At 49.4% G+C, this 20,542-nt stretch overlaps 1 protein-coding gene across 3 annotated transcripts in view; it reads right to left on the bottom strand.

Annotated features, from left to right (window-relative positions):
- The window catches only part of RPTOR (regulatory associated protein of MTOR complex 1), a 399,056-nt gene that overhangs the window by 80,227 nt on the left and 298,287 nt on the right, over positions 1-20,542 (bottom strand). For all 3 annotated transcript variants that reach the window (XM_026455870.1, XM_026455869.2, XM_026455871.1), the window contains one exon: positions 978-1,052. In XM_026455870.1, coding sequence (XP_026311655.1) covers positions 978-1,052 — 75 coding nt within the window. The remainder of the gene's footprint in view (positions 1-977; positions 1,053-20,542) is intronic.

The following is a 20,542-nucleotide window of genomic DNA, read 5'->3' as shown; positions in this document are numbered from 1 at the left end:
TAGCTTAGCGCACTCTCGTGCCCAAGTCGCCAGTGGGCATTCTTCCTCACTTCTTCATGTGGGATTTGCTTTCTTCCTTATTCTGAAGAATGGGAAGTGATGGTTTCCAAAACTGACATACAGTATAAACTTTAACTGCCTGTGATGATGTTTCAATACAATACAAAGTGCATGTACTATTTACCTTTTGGAAAACAGTCCTCTTTGTTTTCTGTGTTTTAAAAAATGATTTAGCTTAGAAAACCAACTAGGGGGTGAAATTACATAAAAAAGCTCCTTTATACAGCCAAAGCCACCTACCACTGTGTAAACTAGCTAATATACTTAAATATTCTGGCAAAATTAAGTTATGGTAAAGAATTATTTAGGATATATCTATTTTGTTCTCATTACTAAGCTGGGAGCTAGAAATACAACATTATGAAACATTTACAGAATAACTATATACCCTATTCATGGATTACTAATTTTTAAACAATTTAATACAATAAAATATACTGAAAATGTAAACTTTCGAACAACCTTCTTTCCTTCCTTTCCTCTCTCCCTTCCTTCCTGAAACGAGGTGCTTCCATATCTTGTTGTGTTCCAAGACCTTCCTAGGCGCCGGAACCATCACGTTAGAGACATGCGAGCGCTTGCTCGTCTAACGCAGTGGACAGCAGGGAGAGGAGATTTGACTGTTTTGCAAAGAAGTGCCAGTGAAAACAGACTAAAATAAACCAAAACAATCCATGTGTCGGGGTTAACTGCGCTCTTATTTAGAGACAGACACGAAACAGCAGCGGCACTCATGGTGCTGAGCAAAGGGCCGTGTCTAACGTGAAGCAGTTGCTGACCCCGCGGACGTGGCCCCTGCCGTGACCTTTGACCTTCCTCCTGTAGCCCCCATCCAAAGGCCCCACCGCAGTGCGCCACGTGGGCAGAGGCGAGTGCTGAGTCCCAGGCCCGTGGAGAGGGTGCTGCCCGGTCCTTACTGGCATGTAGGGGTCCGCCAGGACTGACAGGAAGTACTTGTGGCCGTTGTCCTTCACGAGGTCCGCCTGGCACGACTGGAGAGAAAGAGACAGAGGAGAGGCAGTGAGTGCAGCATCCCGCAGACGCCTCAAGCTTCTCGTGGTGCGTGAACAAACGAGGGCATGGACTTCTCAGACCCCAATTATTTCCTCCTCTCAAGCCCAGTTTTCCTTTGAAAAGCAGCTGCAGCGGCGCCTTGGCTAAGGGGAGGGATCCCACAAACGCCCAGAGGAAAGAAAGCAGCTCCCAGACATTCTTTCACACCGCTGGGTCGCCTGCTGGGGAGCGTTCTGCAGCCCCTGCCTGCACCCCACTCCTCTCCAGGCGGCCCACTCCCTCCCTCTGCCCTCCACACTGGAGCACATCCAACCAGCACTCACTCGGAACCAGCCTGTTGGTGCAGACCCAGCCCCGCTCAAGCTTTTCTTGGGGGTTTGCTTGGACTTACAAAATACTGAAATGCAATCATGTGTGTGAGGCAGTAGCTCCCAGCGGTTTGTGTGCACAGTCCCACTTGAGCAGGCGCTTCCCACTGGCCCGACTCACCTTCAGGGGCAGGCCCCAAGTGGGAGGTTTCCTGGTGCTAAAGCCGCTGTCAGGCAGGCGACCTTCCCACGCTTCAGGCCATTCTGTGCCTGTCCACACAATCACAGACACACGGCCATGGCTCGCCACAGTCGTGAGGACCTACTGTGTGCTGCCAGCACAATCACAGCCATGCGGCCATGGCTCGCCACAGTTGTGAGGGCCTACTGGGTGCCCAGCTGAGCACAGAGGCTCATGTCTATAATCTCAGCACTTTGGGAGGCTGACGCAGGCGGATCATGAAGTCAGGAGTTTGAGACCAGCCTGGCCAATATGGTGCAACCCTGTCTCTACTAAAAAATACAAAAATTAGCCAGGTGTGGTGGCACGTGCCTGTAGTCCCAGCTACTCGGGAGGCTGAGGCAGGAGAATTGCTGGAACCCGGGAGGTGGAGGTTGTAGTGAGCGGAGACTGCACCACTGTATTCCAGCCTGGGCGACAGAGCAAGACTACATCACAAAAAAAAAAAAAAAAAAAATCTGTGCTCAGGTCGTGGAATCAGAGATGAAACCACACATGTGAAAGCAGTCTGAAACTGTAGTACAATGTACAAATCATGGACGCTGTGTTTCTTGGAGAGGGACCCACAGAGCATGGGTTTCTAGGATCAATACCTAGAAACTGATCAGTGACAGACACTGCATCCACAGAGTGAGGCGTGTGTTCCGCCAGCTCCCAGCATGCTCCTCTCCAGAGGACGAAGGCCATCCAAGGACAGAGGACAGGAATTTTAAGAACTGGTTGTCTGAGGATCAAGAAGAGAACGACTCTCTGGTGCAGCCCTGCATGGCTGGCCCTTTCGCACTGAGGCAGGAGTGATTTTGCAGAGGGAATCCGCTGGTTATGCAGCCCAGAAGCCCCTGACCCCGCCATTTCTCAGGGGTGCTCTTATAATGAGGTGTTTCTGCCTCACATCAATACACTGATGAGGCGGGTTATGGGCTGGGCTGCTGGAATGAGAGCTGAGTGTGATGGGGAGCGGGTGGTCAGGGAGCCGGGCGCCAGCCTCAGATTGCAAGCTGCTCCCCCGAGCTGAGGAGGCCAATTAAGCAGGCAGTTTTCAAGCAACAACTGGCTTTAGCTGGAGGTTTTGACAAATAAACTGAGACACATCGACCGCTGTCCATGTAAAGACTCAGCCCAGAGGGCCAGGGCAGCAGAAAAAGCACCCGGTTCTGAGAGTGAAGGCACATTCCTTTGTTTTAACCAGAGGTTTCACAAGTCAAATTGAAGCCCACGCATTCACAGCGAAGCTCCTCAAACGTGTCTCGTGAGTGCGTAACGAAGCATCACTGACTCAAATCTTACTAATTCTGAATTTCAGGCATGAAATCAGGGTGGGAGAACTTAGATGTGCCCTCGGTATCGGAGTCTGGCAACTCTGTGGCGTATACTACCAGATCTCTGTTTTGATATGGTCATTGCGCCAGGTGGGAACCACAGATGATGATGCCTTTTCATACCTTCATTTTCACCGCTCGGCAGGGGTCATTTACATATCTGTTTAATACACAGATTTTCACTAACTCAAACTGCCCCCACCCTCCCCGCAGGCAGGAACCTGGGAGCTCCCGTTTCACTGGCTAAGGGGACTGGGGTGGACTCTCTCGGCTGCTGCTCACTAGCCCAAATTACAAGCACACTTAGACCAAGGGCCTTGTTAAACAGAAGAGGAAATAAGACTTGAAACTCCCTACATGCAGAACGGCAGCCAGCAGGCGACACACACACCCTGCGTGGCACAGGCTTGGTGGGAAGACGCGGCAGGCGACACACACACCCTGCGTGGCAGGGCTTGGTGGGAAGACCCGGCAGGCGACACACACACCCTGCGTGGCAGGGCTTGGTGGGAAGACCCAGCAGAGACTAGGGGCTCAGAAGAACAGCATGGTGCCGGCAGCACGAATCTGCCAAAGCTGCCTTCTCAACAGGCACCATCTTGCTGGGCTCGTTTTCTTCAGATCAAACTATGGTGGTGACATGTTAAGGCCAGAGTAGAAAGCAGGTGCAGAGGAAAGAGCAAGAATATGAATTTTTTTTTCTGAGCAAGCCCCCTTTCCTCACCACACATTGAAGCCCATTTTGATTCTTCTGCGTGTCAGGATTTCAGGAATTTATATATTTTTTAATGGGGAAAAGGGAGGCGAGGAAGAGAAGAGCAAACACAAAGTGGGAAGATGCAAGCACGTATTCATTGTTGGAGCAACTAAAGATGTGGTTTGCAAACAGATACGAAAATGGGGCAGAGACCAGGAGAAGCCCCCTGGCCAAGGCCCTGCCTTCTGCAAGGTGTACCCGTAAAGCCAGGGCGGGCTTTCTTCCTCTGAATATTCTGGCAAAAGATGTCATGGGAGAGACCCTTCCTTTATTCTCCTTAACAAAGTTTTTAAGGATTATTTTATGGAGAAGCAGGAACACAAGAATTACGCCCAGGCTAACAGACCACCACGCCTGACGGAGAAGGCTTAAGGAGGCAGGACGATGAGCCGAGCTCCGAGCAATTTCATGCGAACACTCTACCACTCACATTCTGACGTGAACACAGAGACAGTCACAGAGCTACGGGGCCATGGTTCATGTCCACGGGGTAGAAGTCTATCCCTTGTTACGAGCAGGGGTGCTGGAAAGCAAAGAAAGTTTCCAACAAGAAAATAGCTCCTGAGTGAGCCTTCGGTGGTCTGTTCCCATAACATGAGGATGCTACCGGGAAGTCATCTGAAGGTCGATGGAGGGCTGTGCTGAGATGTTTATATGTGCAGTTTTCACAATGATGGGTGCCAATAACACTGGTAGTGCCTGGGAAAATAATACCAAAGTAGGGATTTCTGTTTACCGGTCACAAGAGCTCACTGTTCTTCACGACTTCAGCAGAACATCCACTGAGCAGTGGAAGACAAGCTTTCTACCTCAGGCCTTCACCCCCGGCACAGTGCGTTCCCCACTCACCAAGAGAGGCAAGATACGTAAACATAAATATATATATTAATATAGACATACTGATTTTCTATAAATGGTTAATTCTAATCCAGCACTTTGGGAGGCTGAGGTGGGCGGATCATGAGGTCAAGAGATGGAGATCATCCTGGCCGACACGGTGAAACCCCATCTCTACTAGAAACATAAAAATTAGCTGGGCATGGTGGCACGTGACTGTGATCCCAGCTACTCCGGAGGCTGAGGCAGGAAAATCGCTTGAACCCGGGAGGTGGAGGTTGCAGTGAGCTGAGATCAAGTCACTGCACTCCAGCCTGGTGACAGAGCAAGACTCTGTCTCAAAAAAAAAAAAAAAAGAAGCCCTTTAGTTATTCTCAGGCCACACATACCCACGTCTATAGTGGCCCTGAATGCTGTGTCTGATGTCCATAGCAAAATCACTGGCATGCTTTCCAGCTTTTTCGTACATGTCCTAAAATTTGCAGGCATCAAGGATCAAACATTAAAATGCTACAGACAGGTACAGACTGAGACGTCCTCTGCCCCTACACGTAATCCTTATTCTACTGCTCACCTCTTCCGGGGGACCCGCTCTTCAGCCCGGGCTGACTTGGGTTCACAGGTCTGTATGTCCGCACGTCTGCGCGACTTCCCCAGCACAGACCGAGTGCTGTCCTGCCGGGCCTGACACACTGTCCCTGAGCCCACACTGAGTCATGGTAAGCGATGTCCTCCCCCGTGTGGCACTGACAGGGAGATTCCTCACAGTCTGGTGTCAATAACCCGGCACTGTGACAGTGGGGACTGAGGAACATTTCTGAATCAAGAAACCCATCTTCCCCTTTCTCTTCAGCTTCTCAGACTTTGGGGCACACCGAGCTCATTTTTTTGCAGCTTCGGGAATGTGGCCGACACACGGAGCTCATTTTTTGGCGGCTTTGGGAATGGGGTGCGCTCCCTCTGCCTGTTGGGCCTTTGTCCTCTCCGCCTGGGGCCCTGCCCCCCAGCACGGCCTCTGCCATGGCTTCTCTCCCCACCCTTTGCAGGGACTTGGACTGCACTTCCCAAGCTGCTGCATTTGAGTTAGCCATTTCCGCTCTGCGAGGACAAAAACCCTGCATTATTAGTCTTTATTAGTCGCAGGAGGCAGCATGGCCTGGTTCCTATTAGCCGGTCAGTAAATGTTTGATGAATGAATAAAAGAACTCATGTTTGTGCTGTGGAGAAACATCACAATTTCAGATCATGTATGCCAATCACAGCAGGACCTGCTTCCCACCTGAGAGCAGCTCTGTCTTTGGTGAGCTGCGGAGGGGCTCCCTGTGCCCAGTGTTGCCAGTGGCAGGGCTGGCAAAGGAGCCCTTGGACCACACAGAGCCCTGGGCATTTCTGGCTGGAGTAGGTGTCTGAGCTGGAGCTTTCTGGACCTGCGATGAACCCTGCCTTGACCTCAGGTCAGAACTGCGGTGCCTTTCTCATCGAAATTCCAATACTAAGAAGAGGAAATACAGCAGCGAAAGAGTGCGGGACAAGAGCCAGCCACGGGCAGGGGGGAAGCCAGGCTGGGGCTCCCCTGCGGGCCTCCTCAGTGGTGGGGAGCTCGCTCTCGGCTGACCAGGCTCCCCATCCCCTCTCCCTCGCTTACACCTAGCAGGCTGAGCTGAGATTTGATCAGGCTCCAAGCAGCCTAACCATAAATCATGGGGTCCTTAAGTTGCCACACAGAGACAGCCTCTGTGGTCGCCCTCGGCACAGCCTGCCATGCCACCTCCACCTGCCAGGGCCCCATTGTGCCCATCCATCTTGCAAAGGGCGAGCCGTCACCCCGGCCAGCGCTTGGTCTACTCTGCCTGGGTGCAGGCAAAAGAGCCTGGAATTGGAATGGCTGAGCGGACAGCCCCCTCCTGCTTCCTCTCTCTCTTGTTCATTTCATTCTTGGCAACCCAGAGGCAGCTGATACAACTGTCTCCCTCCGGCCAAACACCCCCCACCTTCCCAGGGGTACCGACAGACCTACTCCACTGCCGCTTGGCCTGTCACCAACGTGCTTGTCCACCTGGCCTGGTCTCTTCTGGGGCGGGTGGTCTCCCAGGACCGACCCAGTGCCGGGACAGGTGGCCCAGCTCATGTGGTCCAGCTTCCATGGGGGTGGGAGGAAGGGGCCTCTGCCTTTCTGGTCCACAGTTCTCCTGGGACAGCACGAGGGTGTGTTGGAATCTGCCCAGAGTAACACCATTCTGAGGGGTCCACACGGAACTAGGAGGATGGCTAAAAAGAAGCCATTCTGCACGGCAGTGCTACTTCCCCAATGATGAAAGCGTCACCCCGAGTCCCCTCAATGGCACCTCCTTGCCGGTTACAGTTTCTGTGGAAGACGCCGGCTTCAAAAATGTGCTCCCTAGCAATGCAATCTTGCTAATTTTCTGCATATCACAACCTCTCTAGTTGGGAAATTCCATGCACCATCAAGGCAATTAAACTATGTCAGATGAGCAGGGGGAAGGCTAGGTGACATTTTGGCCGTTCCTGGGACTCACCCAGCTCTGGGCACGGGTGCGCTCCTGAGTACTGCTCAAGGGCCCCTAGCTGGCAAAGCTCCTCACAGGAGGGTAAAACCGTGTCCACCATGTCCACTGACAGTCAGCTGGAAGATGGTAGTGCAGGAAGGTTAGCTCAATAGGGGCAAACTGAAAGAAGGAATACTAAAAATTCCCAGAAATGCAAAACAAACCATAACAAAATAAAACAACCCCAGGACTAAGCCTTAAAAAATAAGCCTATATAAATAACAAAAGGAAATTAAAAGAACTATATTTAGACCCCAAAAAGATAATGAAACTGCAGGAAGGAGTAAGTTTAACCACAGGCATAAAGCAGTTTAGGTAACACAAGCCCAGCACATCCAAGTGACTTAATTCCAAAGAGCAGCCTGCTCCGGAAGGGGCAGCAGCAGCTTCACCCAGGGGAAGCCTGACCTCAGCCGGGTTAGCTCCACCTCACCCAGGGACCCAGGCCAGCGCCACCAGGGATCTGCCATTCCAACAGCACGCACCCTCGTTATGACGGGACCAGAAGGGCAGTCCCCTTTGGGGTCTTCCTCTCCAAACACCAATCTAATCAGGACAAAAACATCGGGCATGGCCGGGTGTGGTGGCTCATGCAGTCAGGAGATCGAGATCATCCTGGCTAACATGGTGCAACCCCATCTCTATTAAACAAAATACAAAAAAATTAGCTGGGCGTGGTGGCACGCGCCTGTAATCGCAGCTACCCAGCAGGCTGAGGCAGGAGAATGGCATGAACCTAGGAGGCAGAGGTTGCAGTGAGCCGAGAGTGTGCCACCACACTCCAGACTGGGTGACAGAGCGAGACTCTGTCTCAAAAGAAAAAAAAAAAAGAAAAGAAAAAAACGGGGCAAATCACAACAGAGGGCCAGTCTACAGAATCCCTGACTAGTACCCTTGAAAGCTGTCAAGCTCATCAAAAACAAGGAGAGTCTGGAGAACTGTCACGGCCAAGAAAAGCCCAAGAAGACACGAGGACTCAATGTCATGTGGGATCCTGGGACAGAAAAAGGACATTAGCAAGAAAGTCTGATGAGTATCAACTGCAGTTAATGATAATTGATTAACATAAGTTCCTTGATCGCTGTGACAAACGTGTTGTACTAACAGAAGATGTCCATAGGGAAAAGTGGGCGTAGGGTACACGACAACTCTACTACCTTTTCAAGTTTTCTGTAAATCTAAAACTGTTCTAAAAAATAACATGTGTTAACATAGAAACTATAGGAACAAGAGTTCAGGACACAAGCAAACAAAATCCCAGCACAGGAGGTAAAACGTTTGCTCAGGTCCTAACTAGGCTAGCCCTGGCCAGGGCACTGCCTTCTGCTGTGGGATCAGCAGGGGCACATGCTCTAGATGGCACTCTCTTGCCCACTTGGTGAGACTGAGTCATCGCTGGGTGACAGAGAAAGCTAACCTTGCACATTTTTTGAATTGAGTTTTGTGTGTACGTGCGTGAGAAACCGGGAGTGGGGAAAAGTGGAGAAGCAGGAAGAGGAGAGGCTATCAACGCCAGCAGACATGAACTGTGGTGAAATGACTTTGCAGAGAAAACAGTAGAGAATTTGAGCACGGGAAGGAGAACTGGCACAGACGTGGGGGCTGCAGGAACAACATTCTAAGACTCTCTCATATGCCTTTTCTTCATAGCGTGGGTTCTTTCCGGGGACCACAGCGGCCTGTTCCTAGGGGGAAGCCTCTTTGAATATCCCAATCCAGATTTACTTCATGAACACCGTCACAGAGTATCTTTCCAGATCCACTGACATTACACCCTTGGAGTTCCCTGGTGGTACCATAAACACAACTTTATTAACTGTGACTCAGAAGGTCAGCCTGGACTGAGTATTCATTTTATCTACGAAAAACCCTCAATTAACTGGAACCTTGCCTACGAGAGTCCTTAATTAACTCTCCCCTTCCTAATCCTGCTAATTAGCAGATAGACAAATGGTAACAGCAGGCTTGAGGAACTTATTAAAACAACCACTGCCACCATCCTTGCAAAGTGTGACCAGCGGGGGACAGCTGTGGCCACATCTCCTGGACTTTCTCATCGCCAAGTTCTGCTGCTCTTTCAGCTCTGGTCCCATCACATGACCCTAAGGACAATTTCAAAAAATACTCTGCCATGTTTGCTTTCTGCTCCCCCATCCCCTGTGTTTTTCTGCACTGTGTGAAAGATGCAGATAGCATGACGCTTTGCCCAGAAATATTCCTAAGGAAAAGGACGCCTGCTTCCATGAGCACAAAGCCATGATCACACTCCAGACACCTGACAGCCACACAGTCCTCCCGCCTGACTCGCGGTCCAGAGTCAAACTCCTCCGAATTGTTCACAATCATCCTCTGTGAGCCTCTGGTTTTTGATCCAGGATCCAACCAGGAACTGCACTTACATGATATACATCATTAGGCTTGAGAATAAATCCCCCCACATTTTTGGGGGCATTTCTTGAATTAAAAATCTAGAGGCGGGGAGGCAGGTGTGGTCGCTCATGCCTGTAATCCCAGCACTTTGGAGAGTGAGGCGGGAGGATCATTTGAGGTTGGGAGATTGAGACCAGCCTGGCCAACATGGGAAATCTCGTCTACCAAAAATATAAAAATTAGCAGGATTTGGTGGCAGGCGCCTGTAGTCCCAGCTACTTGGGAGGCTGAGGGAGGAGAATCGCTTGAACCAGGGAGGTGGAGGTTGCAGTGAGCAGAGATCGTACCACTGCGCTCCAGCCTGGGCGACAGAGCAAGACTCCATCTCAGAAAAAAAATAAATAAAAATAAAACCTAGAAGGGAACAGTACAGTTCTTTGTAGACTGCCCCACAATTAGAATTTTTTAGCAGCCTCATTGTGGTGTAAGCAACATATAAATTTGAAGTACAGAATCTGACCATTTTGGACGTACGTCTACACTTGTGAAGCTACCGCCACAATCTAGGTGGGGTCTGGTCCCCCGGACGTTTTCTTCTCCCCGTGCCCCCACCCTCACGTGTCCCAAGCAGCAGCTCATCTCCTTTCTGTGACTACAGTCTCCATTTTCTTGAGTTTTAAATGAATGGAACCATACTCTCTCACTCAGTCTAAGTATTTTGAGATCGGTTCATGCTTTTTTATTGTTGAGTAGGATTTCATTGCACGGAGAGATTGCAGTTTGCTTATTCATCCACTTGTTAATGTACATTTAGGCTATTCCCCAGATTTTAGGCCATTATAAATAAAGCTGCTAGGAACATTTATGTACAAGCCTGTGTGTGGACATGCTTCCATTTCTCTTGGGGAATACCTAGGAATGGAATGGCTGGATTGTATGCTGAGTGTGTGCTAATCTTTATACGAAACTGTGAAATAATTTTGCAAAGTGGTAGTGCACGCTTTGCACTGCCCTCGGCAGCATACGAGGGTTCCAGTTCCTCCACGGCCTTGCCAACACTTGAGGGCATCAGCTTCATAGGCGTCTACTTGGTGTGCAGTGGTAGATGACTGTGGGTGCAGTTTGCATTTCTCTGGTGACTAATGATACTCAGCATTGTTTCATGTGCCTATCTGCCATTCGTACTTCTTTGGCGAAGCGTCTGCTCAAAACGTTTGCCCACTTTTCTTTGTCGGCTTGTGTTTGTTTTCATATTGAGTTTTGAGAGTTTCTTTCTGTACTCTTGCCACTAGCTTGTAACAGAAAAACGATTTGTCAATGTTTTCCCAGTCTGTGTCTTGCCTTTTCATTCTCTCCATGTCATCACGGGGCAGGTGTTTATATGTATGGGTCTATTTCCTGACTTTCTTCCTGTTCCATTATCTGTTTGTTCATTTGAAGCTATTTCCGATCTTGAGTACTGTGGATTTATAGTCACTCTTGGAATCAGGTAGTATTAGTCCTTCAACTGTGTTTTTCTTTTTCCAAGTTGTTTTGCCTACTGTAGGTCCTTTGTATTTCCATGTGGCTCTCAGAAGCAGAAATCATGATAATGGACGATCTCTTCATTTATTTAGGGCTTCCTTCATTTCTTTTCACAATGGTTTGCAGTTTCGGTGTACAGATCTTGCCTACTTTTTGTCAGAATGTATCCCTAAGTATTTCTTTTTTTTAGTGGTACTGTAAATGTTCTCTATTTTAATTTCAACTTCTAATTGTTGATTGCTAGTGTATATACATAAATTGAATTTTGTATATTGATCTTACAACCTGTAAACTTACTAAACTTTTTCTAGTAGCATTTTAAAATAGATGAAACCGGATTTTCCACATAGACAATCATGCTCTTTGAAAATACAGTTAAACCTCGTCCTTTTGAATCTGAATGCCTTTTCTCCCTTGACTCACTCTACTACCTAGAACTTCCAGCACAATGTCGAGGGATGTGACAAGAACAGATGGCTTGACCTTGCATTCAGTCTTTCACCATTGTATGGTGTTGGCTGTAAATTTTTGGAGATGCTGTTTGTCAGGTAGATGAAGTTCCCTTCTATCAGAAGTTTGCAGGGAGTTTTTTTTTTTTTTTTTTTTAATCAGAAGTGGATCTCAGATTTTGTTAAAATACTTTGCATCTCTTGAGATGGTAATATGGTTTTTATCTTTTTCTAATATGGTAAATGACATGGACTTTTCTCTCTCTAAAAATAAGTCTTTAATAATCTGAAGAGGCATTCATTGATTTTTCAATCCTTAAACAGGTTTACATTCCTGAAATAAATCCCACTGGATTATGTTTTATTGTTTTTATATAGCACTGAATTTAATTTGCAAAAATTCTATTTGGCATTTTTGTACCTATGTTCAAGAGAATACTGGTCTGTAGTTTTCTTTTCTTGCAATGTGTGTCTAAGCATCGGTGTCAGGTAATGCTGGCCTCACAGAATGATATGGGAAGGTGCTGAGATGTCATCCAAATATGCCTTCCTTAATGTTCGGTAAAATCCACTGGCGGAGTCACCGGAACCTGCAGTTTTCTTTGGAGTAAAAGTTTTCAGAATTTGTAGTGACAGGCACAGCGACTCAGGCTGTAATCCCAGCACTTTGGGAGGCCAAGGTGGAAGCATTGCTTGAGCCCAGAAGCTCGAAACTAGTCTGGGTGATGTCATGAGATCCAGTCTCTAAAAAAAAAAAAAAAGTAGAGTGCTATTCATGTTAACGAGCTCTTGAGTGAGTTGTGTGTGTCATGCAAGGAATCAAAGTTATCAAATGTTCTCCCATCAAATTGCTCACGATATTTGCTTATCATCCTTTTGATATCCCCAGAATCTTTAACGATGTCACCTCTCTCATTCCTGATGCTGGAAATCTGTGTCTTCTTTGTCTCCTTATTAGTTAGGGTGATGTTTCACAGTTTTATTCATCTGTTTTAAAAAAATATGTTTTGTTCAACAGATTTTGATGTTTCACTGTTTTCTTTTGTATTAATCTCCAGTCTGATCTGTATTATTTCCTTTGGCCAACGGCTTTGGGTTTACTCCACTCATGCTGCTCTTTTAAGGCGGAAGCCGAGGTCTCCAGTTGGAGACCGTCCCTCTTTTCCAATGCATCATCTAGCAGCTGCTACACATTCCCCCCTCAGCACTGCTCAGAGCTGGGTCCATGTATACTCAACCTATTTATTGTACATCTTAATATACATGTTTATATAATGGATTTATTTAATGCAACTATTTATAATTATATGTACATTATATTATGTATGATATATACTTATAGTAATAAATATTTTATATAAATCTTTGTGATTTATAATATATATGTAGCTTAATATTACATATTTATATTCTATTTTGTATTAAGCATATATATATTAATATAATCTACTTACAATGTTATGGAATAAAATGAAAATCATTTATTCATCTAAAAGTTTCTGTTTCTAAGTGCTTAGAGACATTCCTATTACCTATCACTGATTTGAGTTTGACTCCACTGTGGCTGTAGAACACGCCTGTAAGACTTCAGTTCTTTACATTTGTTGAGGTTTATTTGGCCAAGGGTCGGGCCTATCCTGGTTCTGTGCACTCTGTGGCTGCTGTGTGGCTTGTTCTAGAAACGTCAGGGCTCAGCTGCTGGAGAGTGCTGCTCAAGTCTCTGCTATTCTTACTGATTTCTCTTCGGCTTGTTACTTGTTACTGAGAAAGGAGCACTGAAATCTCCAAATGTAAGGACGGATTTATCTATTTCTCCTCGCAGTTCCATCAGTTCTGTTGGATGTATTCTGAAACTGTTATTAGGTGAACAGACATTTAGGACTGTGACATTCTCTTGATGAATGATGAATGGACTTCTGTAGCATTATGAAATGCCTGTCTTTATTGCTAGCCACATTCTCTGTTCCCAAACCTCCTCTGTCTGATGTTAACATAGGCCCTGCAGCCTTCCTCTGCTTAGTGCCTTCATGGCAGAGATTTTCCCATCCTTTTACCTTTAATCTACTCTGTCTTTATGCCAAAAGTATATTACTCGTAGCCATCATATGGTTTTTTCTTGCTCTCCAACCTGGCGGCCTCTGCCTTCTCATTGCAGTGTTCAGTCTCCACTCCACAGTACGGGCAGGATTAGGTGTCCATCCATCATCCTGCCTTTTTCTATTTGTTGCATCTACTCTGGTTATCTTTTTCCTTTCGTGTTGTCTATATTTATGATTTCATATCATCTATGTTGTCAGTTAATTAACAGTAATTCTTTTTAAAATTTGAGTGGCAGCTTTAGGGTTTCTGGACTACTGCGGTTCGTCTTCAGGCAGGTGATACAAGACCACTTCAAACAAAGTCCAAGAATCTTACAATAGTATTTCTTCATTCTCTCTCCTCCCCATCTTTTTGCTACTATTAGCACACATTTTGCTCTTACAAATGTTATTCATTCTGTGGGGTGCCGTGGCTTGTGCCTGTGATCCTGGCTACTCGGGAGGCTGAGGCAGGAGGATGGCTTGAGCAAGGGAGTCTGAGCTTACAGTGAGCTGTGATCAGGTCTGGGCAACAGAATGAGACCTTGTCTCCTAAGGAAAAAAAATTAAGAGTGCAAAAGGCTTATTGAAAAAAAATTCATAGTACACTGTTATTATTTTTCTTAAAAAAATTATCTTTCAAAGAAGATTTAAATAAAAAGAAAGAAATCCCATATTTATTCACATAGTACTCATTTCTGGTGCTTTTAATTCCTTTGTGTAGAACCGTGTTTCCCTCTGAAGAGTAATTCTCCTCAAGCCTAAAGGACTTCACGTTTCTTGTAGTGTGGGTCTGCCGGGGATGAGTTTTCATCTTTTGTGTATCTTCAAAAGTCTTTATTTTGCCTCCATTTGCAAATATATTTTCAGTGGGTATAGAATTCTAGGTTGACGGTTTTTTCTCTTTCTCTGCTTTAAAGATGCTGTTCCACTGTCTGCCTTTTCCATCTGTAGGAAATCTGCAAGAATAAACCTGCCGTCATTCTCACCTTTACGCCTTACTAGCTTTTTACTGGCTGCCTTTAGACTTTTGAATTTATCACTGTTTTCCAAGCAATTTGATTCTGATAAGCCTTCGTGTAGTTTTCTTGTGCTTAGGGTTTGCTAAGCTTTGTGGATCTGCGGGTTTATAATTTTCATCAAATTCAAAAACATTTTAGCTATTGTTTCCTCAAATACTTTTTCTCCCAGCCTCCTTTATGGACCCCAAACAGTGTGTTACGTCACTTGCAGTTGTCCCACAATGGAATGATATTCCTTTAATTAAAATTTTTCCTTTTTCTCTTCTTACCGTGCTTATTTTTGTTAGTTTCTATTGCTATTTTCTTTCTTTCTCTGAGGCAGGGCCTCACTCTGTTCCCCAGGCTGAAGTGCCGTGGCACAATCATGGCTCTTTGCAGCCTCGACCTCCCGGGCTCAACCGACTCTCCCGCCTCAGCCTTCCGAATGGCTGGGCCTACAGGCGAGCGCCACCATGCGTGGCTGAGTTTTGTATTTTTTCTTGTAGAGTCGAAGTTTCACCATGTTCCTCAGCCTGGTCTTGAAATCCTGGACTTGAGTCGTCTGTCTGCCTCAGCCTCCAAAAGTGCTGAGATTATAGACGTGAGCCCCGTGCCTAACCGTTTACTGCTTTTTCCTGCAATGCTTAACTGGTTGTTAATGCCAACAAGTATATTTTTTCCCATCACATATTGCCATTTTCATCTCTAGAAATTTAAGTTGGGTTCTTTTTATATTTTCCATGTCTCGATTTAACTTTTTGAGTATGTGGAATAGACTTGCAATATTTTAATGTCCCGACCTGCTAATTACACCATCTGCAGCGGTTCCGAGTGGGTTTTAATGGGTTGGTTTTCTTTTCTTCATGATGGGTCACACTTTCCGGATTCTCTTTACCTGCCTGGTAATTTCCGGCTGGTGGTGTGCAGTGCAGTGTAACCCGGCATGGGGAGTGATTCTGGGGGAGGCCCTCTGGGATCAGAGTCCTGGGAGAATCCTGGAGAGACGGGTTTCTTCACGTGCTCCCCTTGGTACTCCTTGTCCTGGGCGGTGCCATCTCTGTTAGATCAGTGTCCCCACTGTGCCCTGCTCTGTCTCACGCAAACGGCACACACCTCTCCCCCATGGCACACGGTGTTCTTCCATCTTTTCTTCTGTCCGAGCCCACCTTCTTTAAGGCCTCCCCCTGAATCCCTCAGAGCTTCTGGCATAATGGGACACAGGATGTGCCCTGCAGGTGCTTGAGAAATGAGGGGGGTCTCAGGCTTGCCCATCTGCTGAGCCCAGCCTGAGTGGGCTCGCATCCTTCTCAAACTCTTAAGTGTGCCCTGAGGGCCGGCTGGCGGCAGCAGAGGGATGCTGAGAACACTGGGAGACTGGCTGGCCTCTGTCTGCACCTCTGAACCTCTGAGCAGGCTCTGTGATCTTTACAAGTGGACCTGTCTGTACACCATGTGCACCCCAATCTGCACAAGGGCAAGCCCCAGGAGTCACAGGGACCGCGGGGGGCTGCAGGAGGCAGTCATCATGCGGGGCGGAGCGCCGGAGGACCACCAGCACACAAGGAGGGGGCGGAACAGACATCATGCGGGGGTGGAGCTCCAGAGGACCACCAGCAACACAAGGTGGGGGTGCACACATTATGCAGGGGTGGAACTCCGGAGGACCACCAGCAACACAGAGGGGCATGCACACATTGTGCGGGGCGCACACATCATGGGGGGTAGGGGTGGAGCTCCGGAGCACCCTCAGCAACATCCATAGCCAGATGTGGGGAGGGGAAGGGAGTGGAGGAACGACCCCTCAAAAACACAGGGAACCTTCATCTCTGAGAAGTTATCGCCAGAGTAATGAGGGAAGGAAGGGCGAGACAGGTGAGGTAGATGAGGTTCAGTTTCTACCAGAAACACTTCAAAATGCTCCTCAGTGGAATGATTGCTTTTAAATATGCAGGTGCAACACGCTGGTTAAGAAATTAATTCACAGGAAGGCCTGTGGTGCCTGCAGGCAGTTACAAGAGCACTGCAGGCAAGGGCATGCCCAGCTGGCTGTGGGAACAGCTCCCCAAGCAGTACCAAACAGATAACCCCTTCAGCATCATGAATGTGCAACCTGAGGCCCTGGTATCTGCCTGGAGCAGGGTGTAAAACGAAGGCACGCTGCAGCCTCTGTGCTCACGGCCACGTTCTGCCATTTGGGGCACTCGAAAGTAACAGGCCCTGGGAGATCAATGGGACCAAGAGCCAGTGTTGAACAAGACGCCCTGCACTGCAACACAACGATGAGCTGTGGATGCAGCGAGAACGTCACGATGAAGGCGGTCCCCTTTCACCAAGAGCCACCCCGAGACTGAAAATAAAGACATCATCAATTTCCAGGTCCTAAAAGGTACTAAAAACACGAAGTCTGAGAATCAAAGTTGGCTTAGACACGTTCCTGCAGCACTGGAGGGGCTGGGGCAGGGATGGGGAGCAGGCTCAGGCAGCCGTAATCCTAGACCCCTGCATGCGGACAGCATCTCCTCCATCCCTTGCCCCTGGGCTGCATTTTATGCATCCGGGAGCCTCTACACACGGTCCTTCATCCATGGCCAGGTGCCAAGACATTTCTAAGTGTGTCCATGTAGATGACTGAAGACACTGGGGTAGGAGAGAAACCATGTTTCAAAATGATTTCCTGCCAAACACCCTTTGTTTACATAATGTGACTCTTCGATGAATCTGAAGAAGAGTAAAATAGAAATGATCCAAACCTCTCGCTTCCTGACTCACAAAGCCAAGCTTTCCGTTTAGTAAGAAAAGGTTTTAGTGTAACAGAGACAGGCAGGAGAGATGTGAGATTTACGTGGTGCCCTTTCCTGGTCCTGTTCCTTTATCATTTACACAGCAATTTTCCACATCCTGGTTCTGAGCTCTGGAACTGTGGCTGGAGGCAGATGGCCTAAGGATCACTGCCATGATTTTACAGAGGCAAATCATGGCCAAGGAAGTGAAAATGACTTGTCAGAGCAAATGCAGTGATGGGATTAAACTCACACTTTTAACTCTTAAATCCAGTGCTTTAGCCAATCTTTCAAAGCAGTCATTCTTTATCCGTAGTTTAATGGGTGGCAGGGAAAATATTTTGCTGAAACCTATGGTATTCCCGTCACCGTTACGGAGTATTCCCTGGTCACAGCCAGGTCCGGAGCACTGGGCCCAGGAGGGTTCAAGGTTGAAGTGAGGTCAAGGTCAGCCTCAGCTGTGCTGAGAGGAGGAGAAGCAGCTCCTGGCATCCAGCTCAGGAAATCAGGAGCAGAGATGGCACGTATGGCAGCCGATCTGTGCCGGCAGAGCCATGGTCAGTGCCCCAGGCCCAGAAAAAGAGTGAGAGATCCCGGAACTGGAAGAGGGGCCGGAGGCTGCTTCTCAGAGAGAGCGTATACACAAAATCCTAGGGCATCTACAAGAACCAGCGAACTGGCAGAAAATCCCAGGGGATCTACAAGAATCAGTGGAACTAGCGAGGCATCAACACTGCTGCTGGGTGGGATCGACACACGCCTCCAAGGTGGAAGCCCTTGCCCCCGCTTCGGCGGCGGCCTCCCCCCTCCCCTGCTTCGGCGGCGGCATCCCCCCTCCCCTGCTTTTGTTGCCACACCAAAGTCCTAGGTGAGCACTTGGGGTGTGGGGAGGCTACGGTCAGGGCTGGGTGCGGAGAGCAGAGGGGCTGAGCAGGGGCCCAGGGGTCTGTGGGCAGCACAGCTGGGGACCTGATGGCCTGGGCTGGACCTGAGTCAGCAGGGGCTGTGGGTGGGGGACACGGCAGTGGCTTGTGTAGGGTGTGCAGGGCTGATGGATGAGAGTGTGCAGTGCAGCTCGGGGTGCCTACCAGTGCCTGCACAGCAGGGGCAGTGAATTTGGCTGAACAAAGCCCAACGTGGCAGCTTCAGCAAGCACAGCAGGTCCTGGTGGCCAGTGCAGCATGGCCAACAGGGCTAAGGATGAGGCCGGGTCTCAGTGCCAGTGACTGGACGGAGGAGCTCATAGAATCTGGCCCAGGGAGTGCCGCTGCGGCAAGCAGAAGCCCAGGGGGCTGCAAGCTCCGTCCACTCTCCCCTCACCTGCCTCACAGAAAAGGGAAGGGTGGCCTTCCCCGGCTCCAAGCCATGGCCTCTCCAAGGTGGTCTTGGCATTCTCCCATACCTGCTCTGTGACTTGGCTAAACCCTCGCTTTCCCTGTGTGGGCAAGGAGCTCCAGACCCAGGCAGGGGCCCAGCAAGGTAGCTACGTGGCCCCTGCTCCCTCCTGTGGGCGGCACCTCACCAGTAAATAGGATGCAAATTCATGCTGACTTCACGGGGGAGGTAGGAATTAAGAGACTTTGCATATGAAAGCCGCTGGACAGGGCGTCACACACACATGCACACCCAAGTGCCTGTATACATGACCACCCCGGCACACACATGCACCCAGCAGCTGGCTGAAGTCCAGGGGGGAACGTGGACCTGCTCTTACAGGCCTTCCAATGAGCTGCTGGGGTTGGTTTGCTTCAAAACCAAGCAGGGAGCAAAGCCGGCCTTGCCCTGATGCCGGCTCCTCGGTCCTGCTCTCCTCACCCAGGGCGGCGGCCCTAGAGCAAGAACGGCTTGGCTTCTTCCTGGGGCTCCCTGCCAGCCTGGCTCCGACCCCACCTCTGTATCACACACATGTCGCTCTGCACATGGACAGCTAACGGCAAAGGCATCTTTGGGACACCTTTGTCCCCCAGCAAGTCTGCAGAGGGCAACATATCCCCCAACTCCACTCCCAGCACACACCCTTTGTTCCAGAATCTTCATGTTCTGTAAATGAGCCCTTCCCAGACCCCGTGTACCACTCTGTACTGCTCTCCTCTCCACTGTGCCACATGAGGAGCTTTCGCGCGCTCTCCCGCAGCCGAGCCTGCCCCATTTTCCTTCGAGGGTCTTGCCTGCCATCACCACTGGGTGGACAAGGTCCCCCAGTCTTGGCCTCGGCCAGTCCTGCTCCCAGGACGCACAGGGCTCCTGACCAGTTGTCTCTGGAAGGCTCCCTGAGCCCCGGCCGGCCACACAGGCTCCAGCCCGAGTCGCCTCTCCCCAGCTAGGCTTGGTGCCACCGCCCTCTCTGCCGCCCTCCTGGCCCTGCAGCCCGGCCTCCTCCGCCCACACTCCTGGAGGAAAATGCCCTCGCCTCGTGTTGCCCTACAATCCACTTGACTCCCGGGCCAGGCAATGTTTATAAACCACAGCTTCATTCTTCTGATGTCTTTGTTCCAAAATCTGTAATAATCCCCCATCTGCTAAATGAAGTTCCACTGGGCCTCCCTGGAACGGTGTACCCTCCGCCTGGATGGGGCCTCCCTGCATGTCCCTGCACACAGGCCACACGGAGTGCGGAGCAGCCTGCCCTCCTCTAAACGTCTTCCCAACCGGCCCTGCCACCTCCGTGTTTGGACCCCTGCCCGACATCCACCCTCTCAAGGCCCTTCCTGGCATTTCCAGTTCAGCACAGGCCGGGTCCCGCCCACAGGACTTCTCAGCCCCACTCCTCTGACCCATCTCGTTGGTAGCTCCTGCAGGAGGTGACCCCGCCTCACAACAGGGCTGGTGTCACCTGCAACCCTCGCCTGCATGCAAGCATGAGCCGCTGGGGACAGGGACAGCTGACCTTGTGTCTCTCTTACCATAGCTAAATATGGGGGTCCCTGGCATAGATGATTGAGGGGTGAACACGTGGCTGCAGGGCCAGGGCTGATGCCCATCAAAGAGGGCAGAGCCGGGCAGCCCCATGTAAGGGGGTGGCCCCTAACACCTCGGGGCCTGGCCCAGACCACCTGTTCAGGGTTGAGGAGGGGGAGAAATGCAATGGTGGGCACAGGAGGGGCCGATGCGGGGTCTGGGCGAGGCAGAGGCCAAGTTCACTGCCATGGTGGGGCTGTTTCCAGCCAGCGTCAGGAGCACGGGGGCAGCCTTATGGGGGGTCAGACACAGGCAGGGGGGACAGAGTGCAGGGCACCA

Source organism: Piliocolobus tephrosceles, chromosome 16, assembly GCF_002776525.5.
Source record: "Piliocolobus tephrosceles isolate RC106 chromosome 16, ASM277652v3, whole genome shotgun sequence".
NCBI classification, from domain to species: Eukaryota; Metazoa; Chordata; class Mammalia; order Primates; family Cercopithecidae; genus Piliocolobus; species Piliocolobus tephrosceles.
Note: the sequence above shows the minus strand (reverse complement) of the source record. Positions and strands in the feature narration are given on the sequence as shown.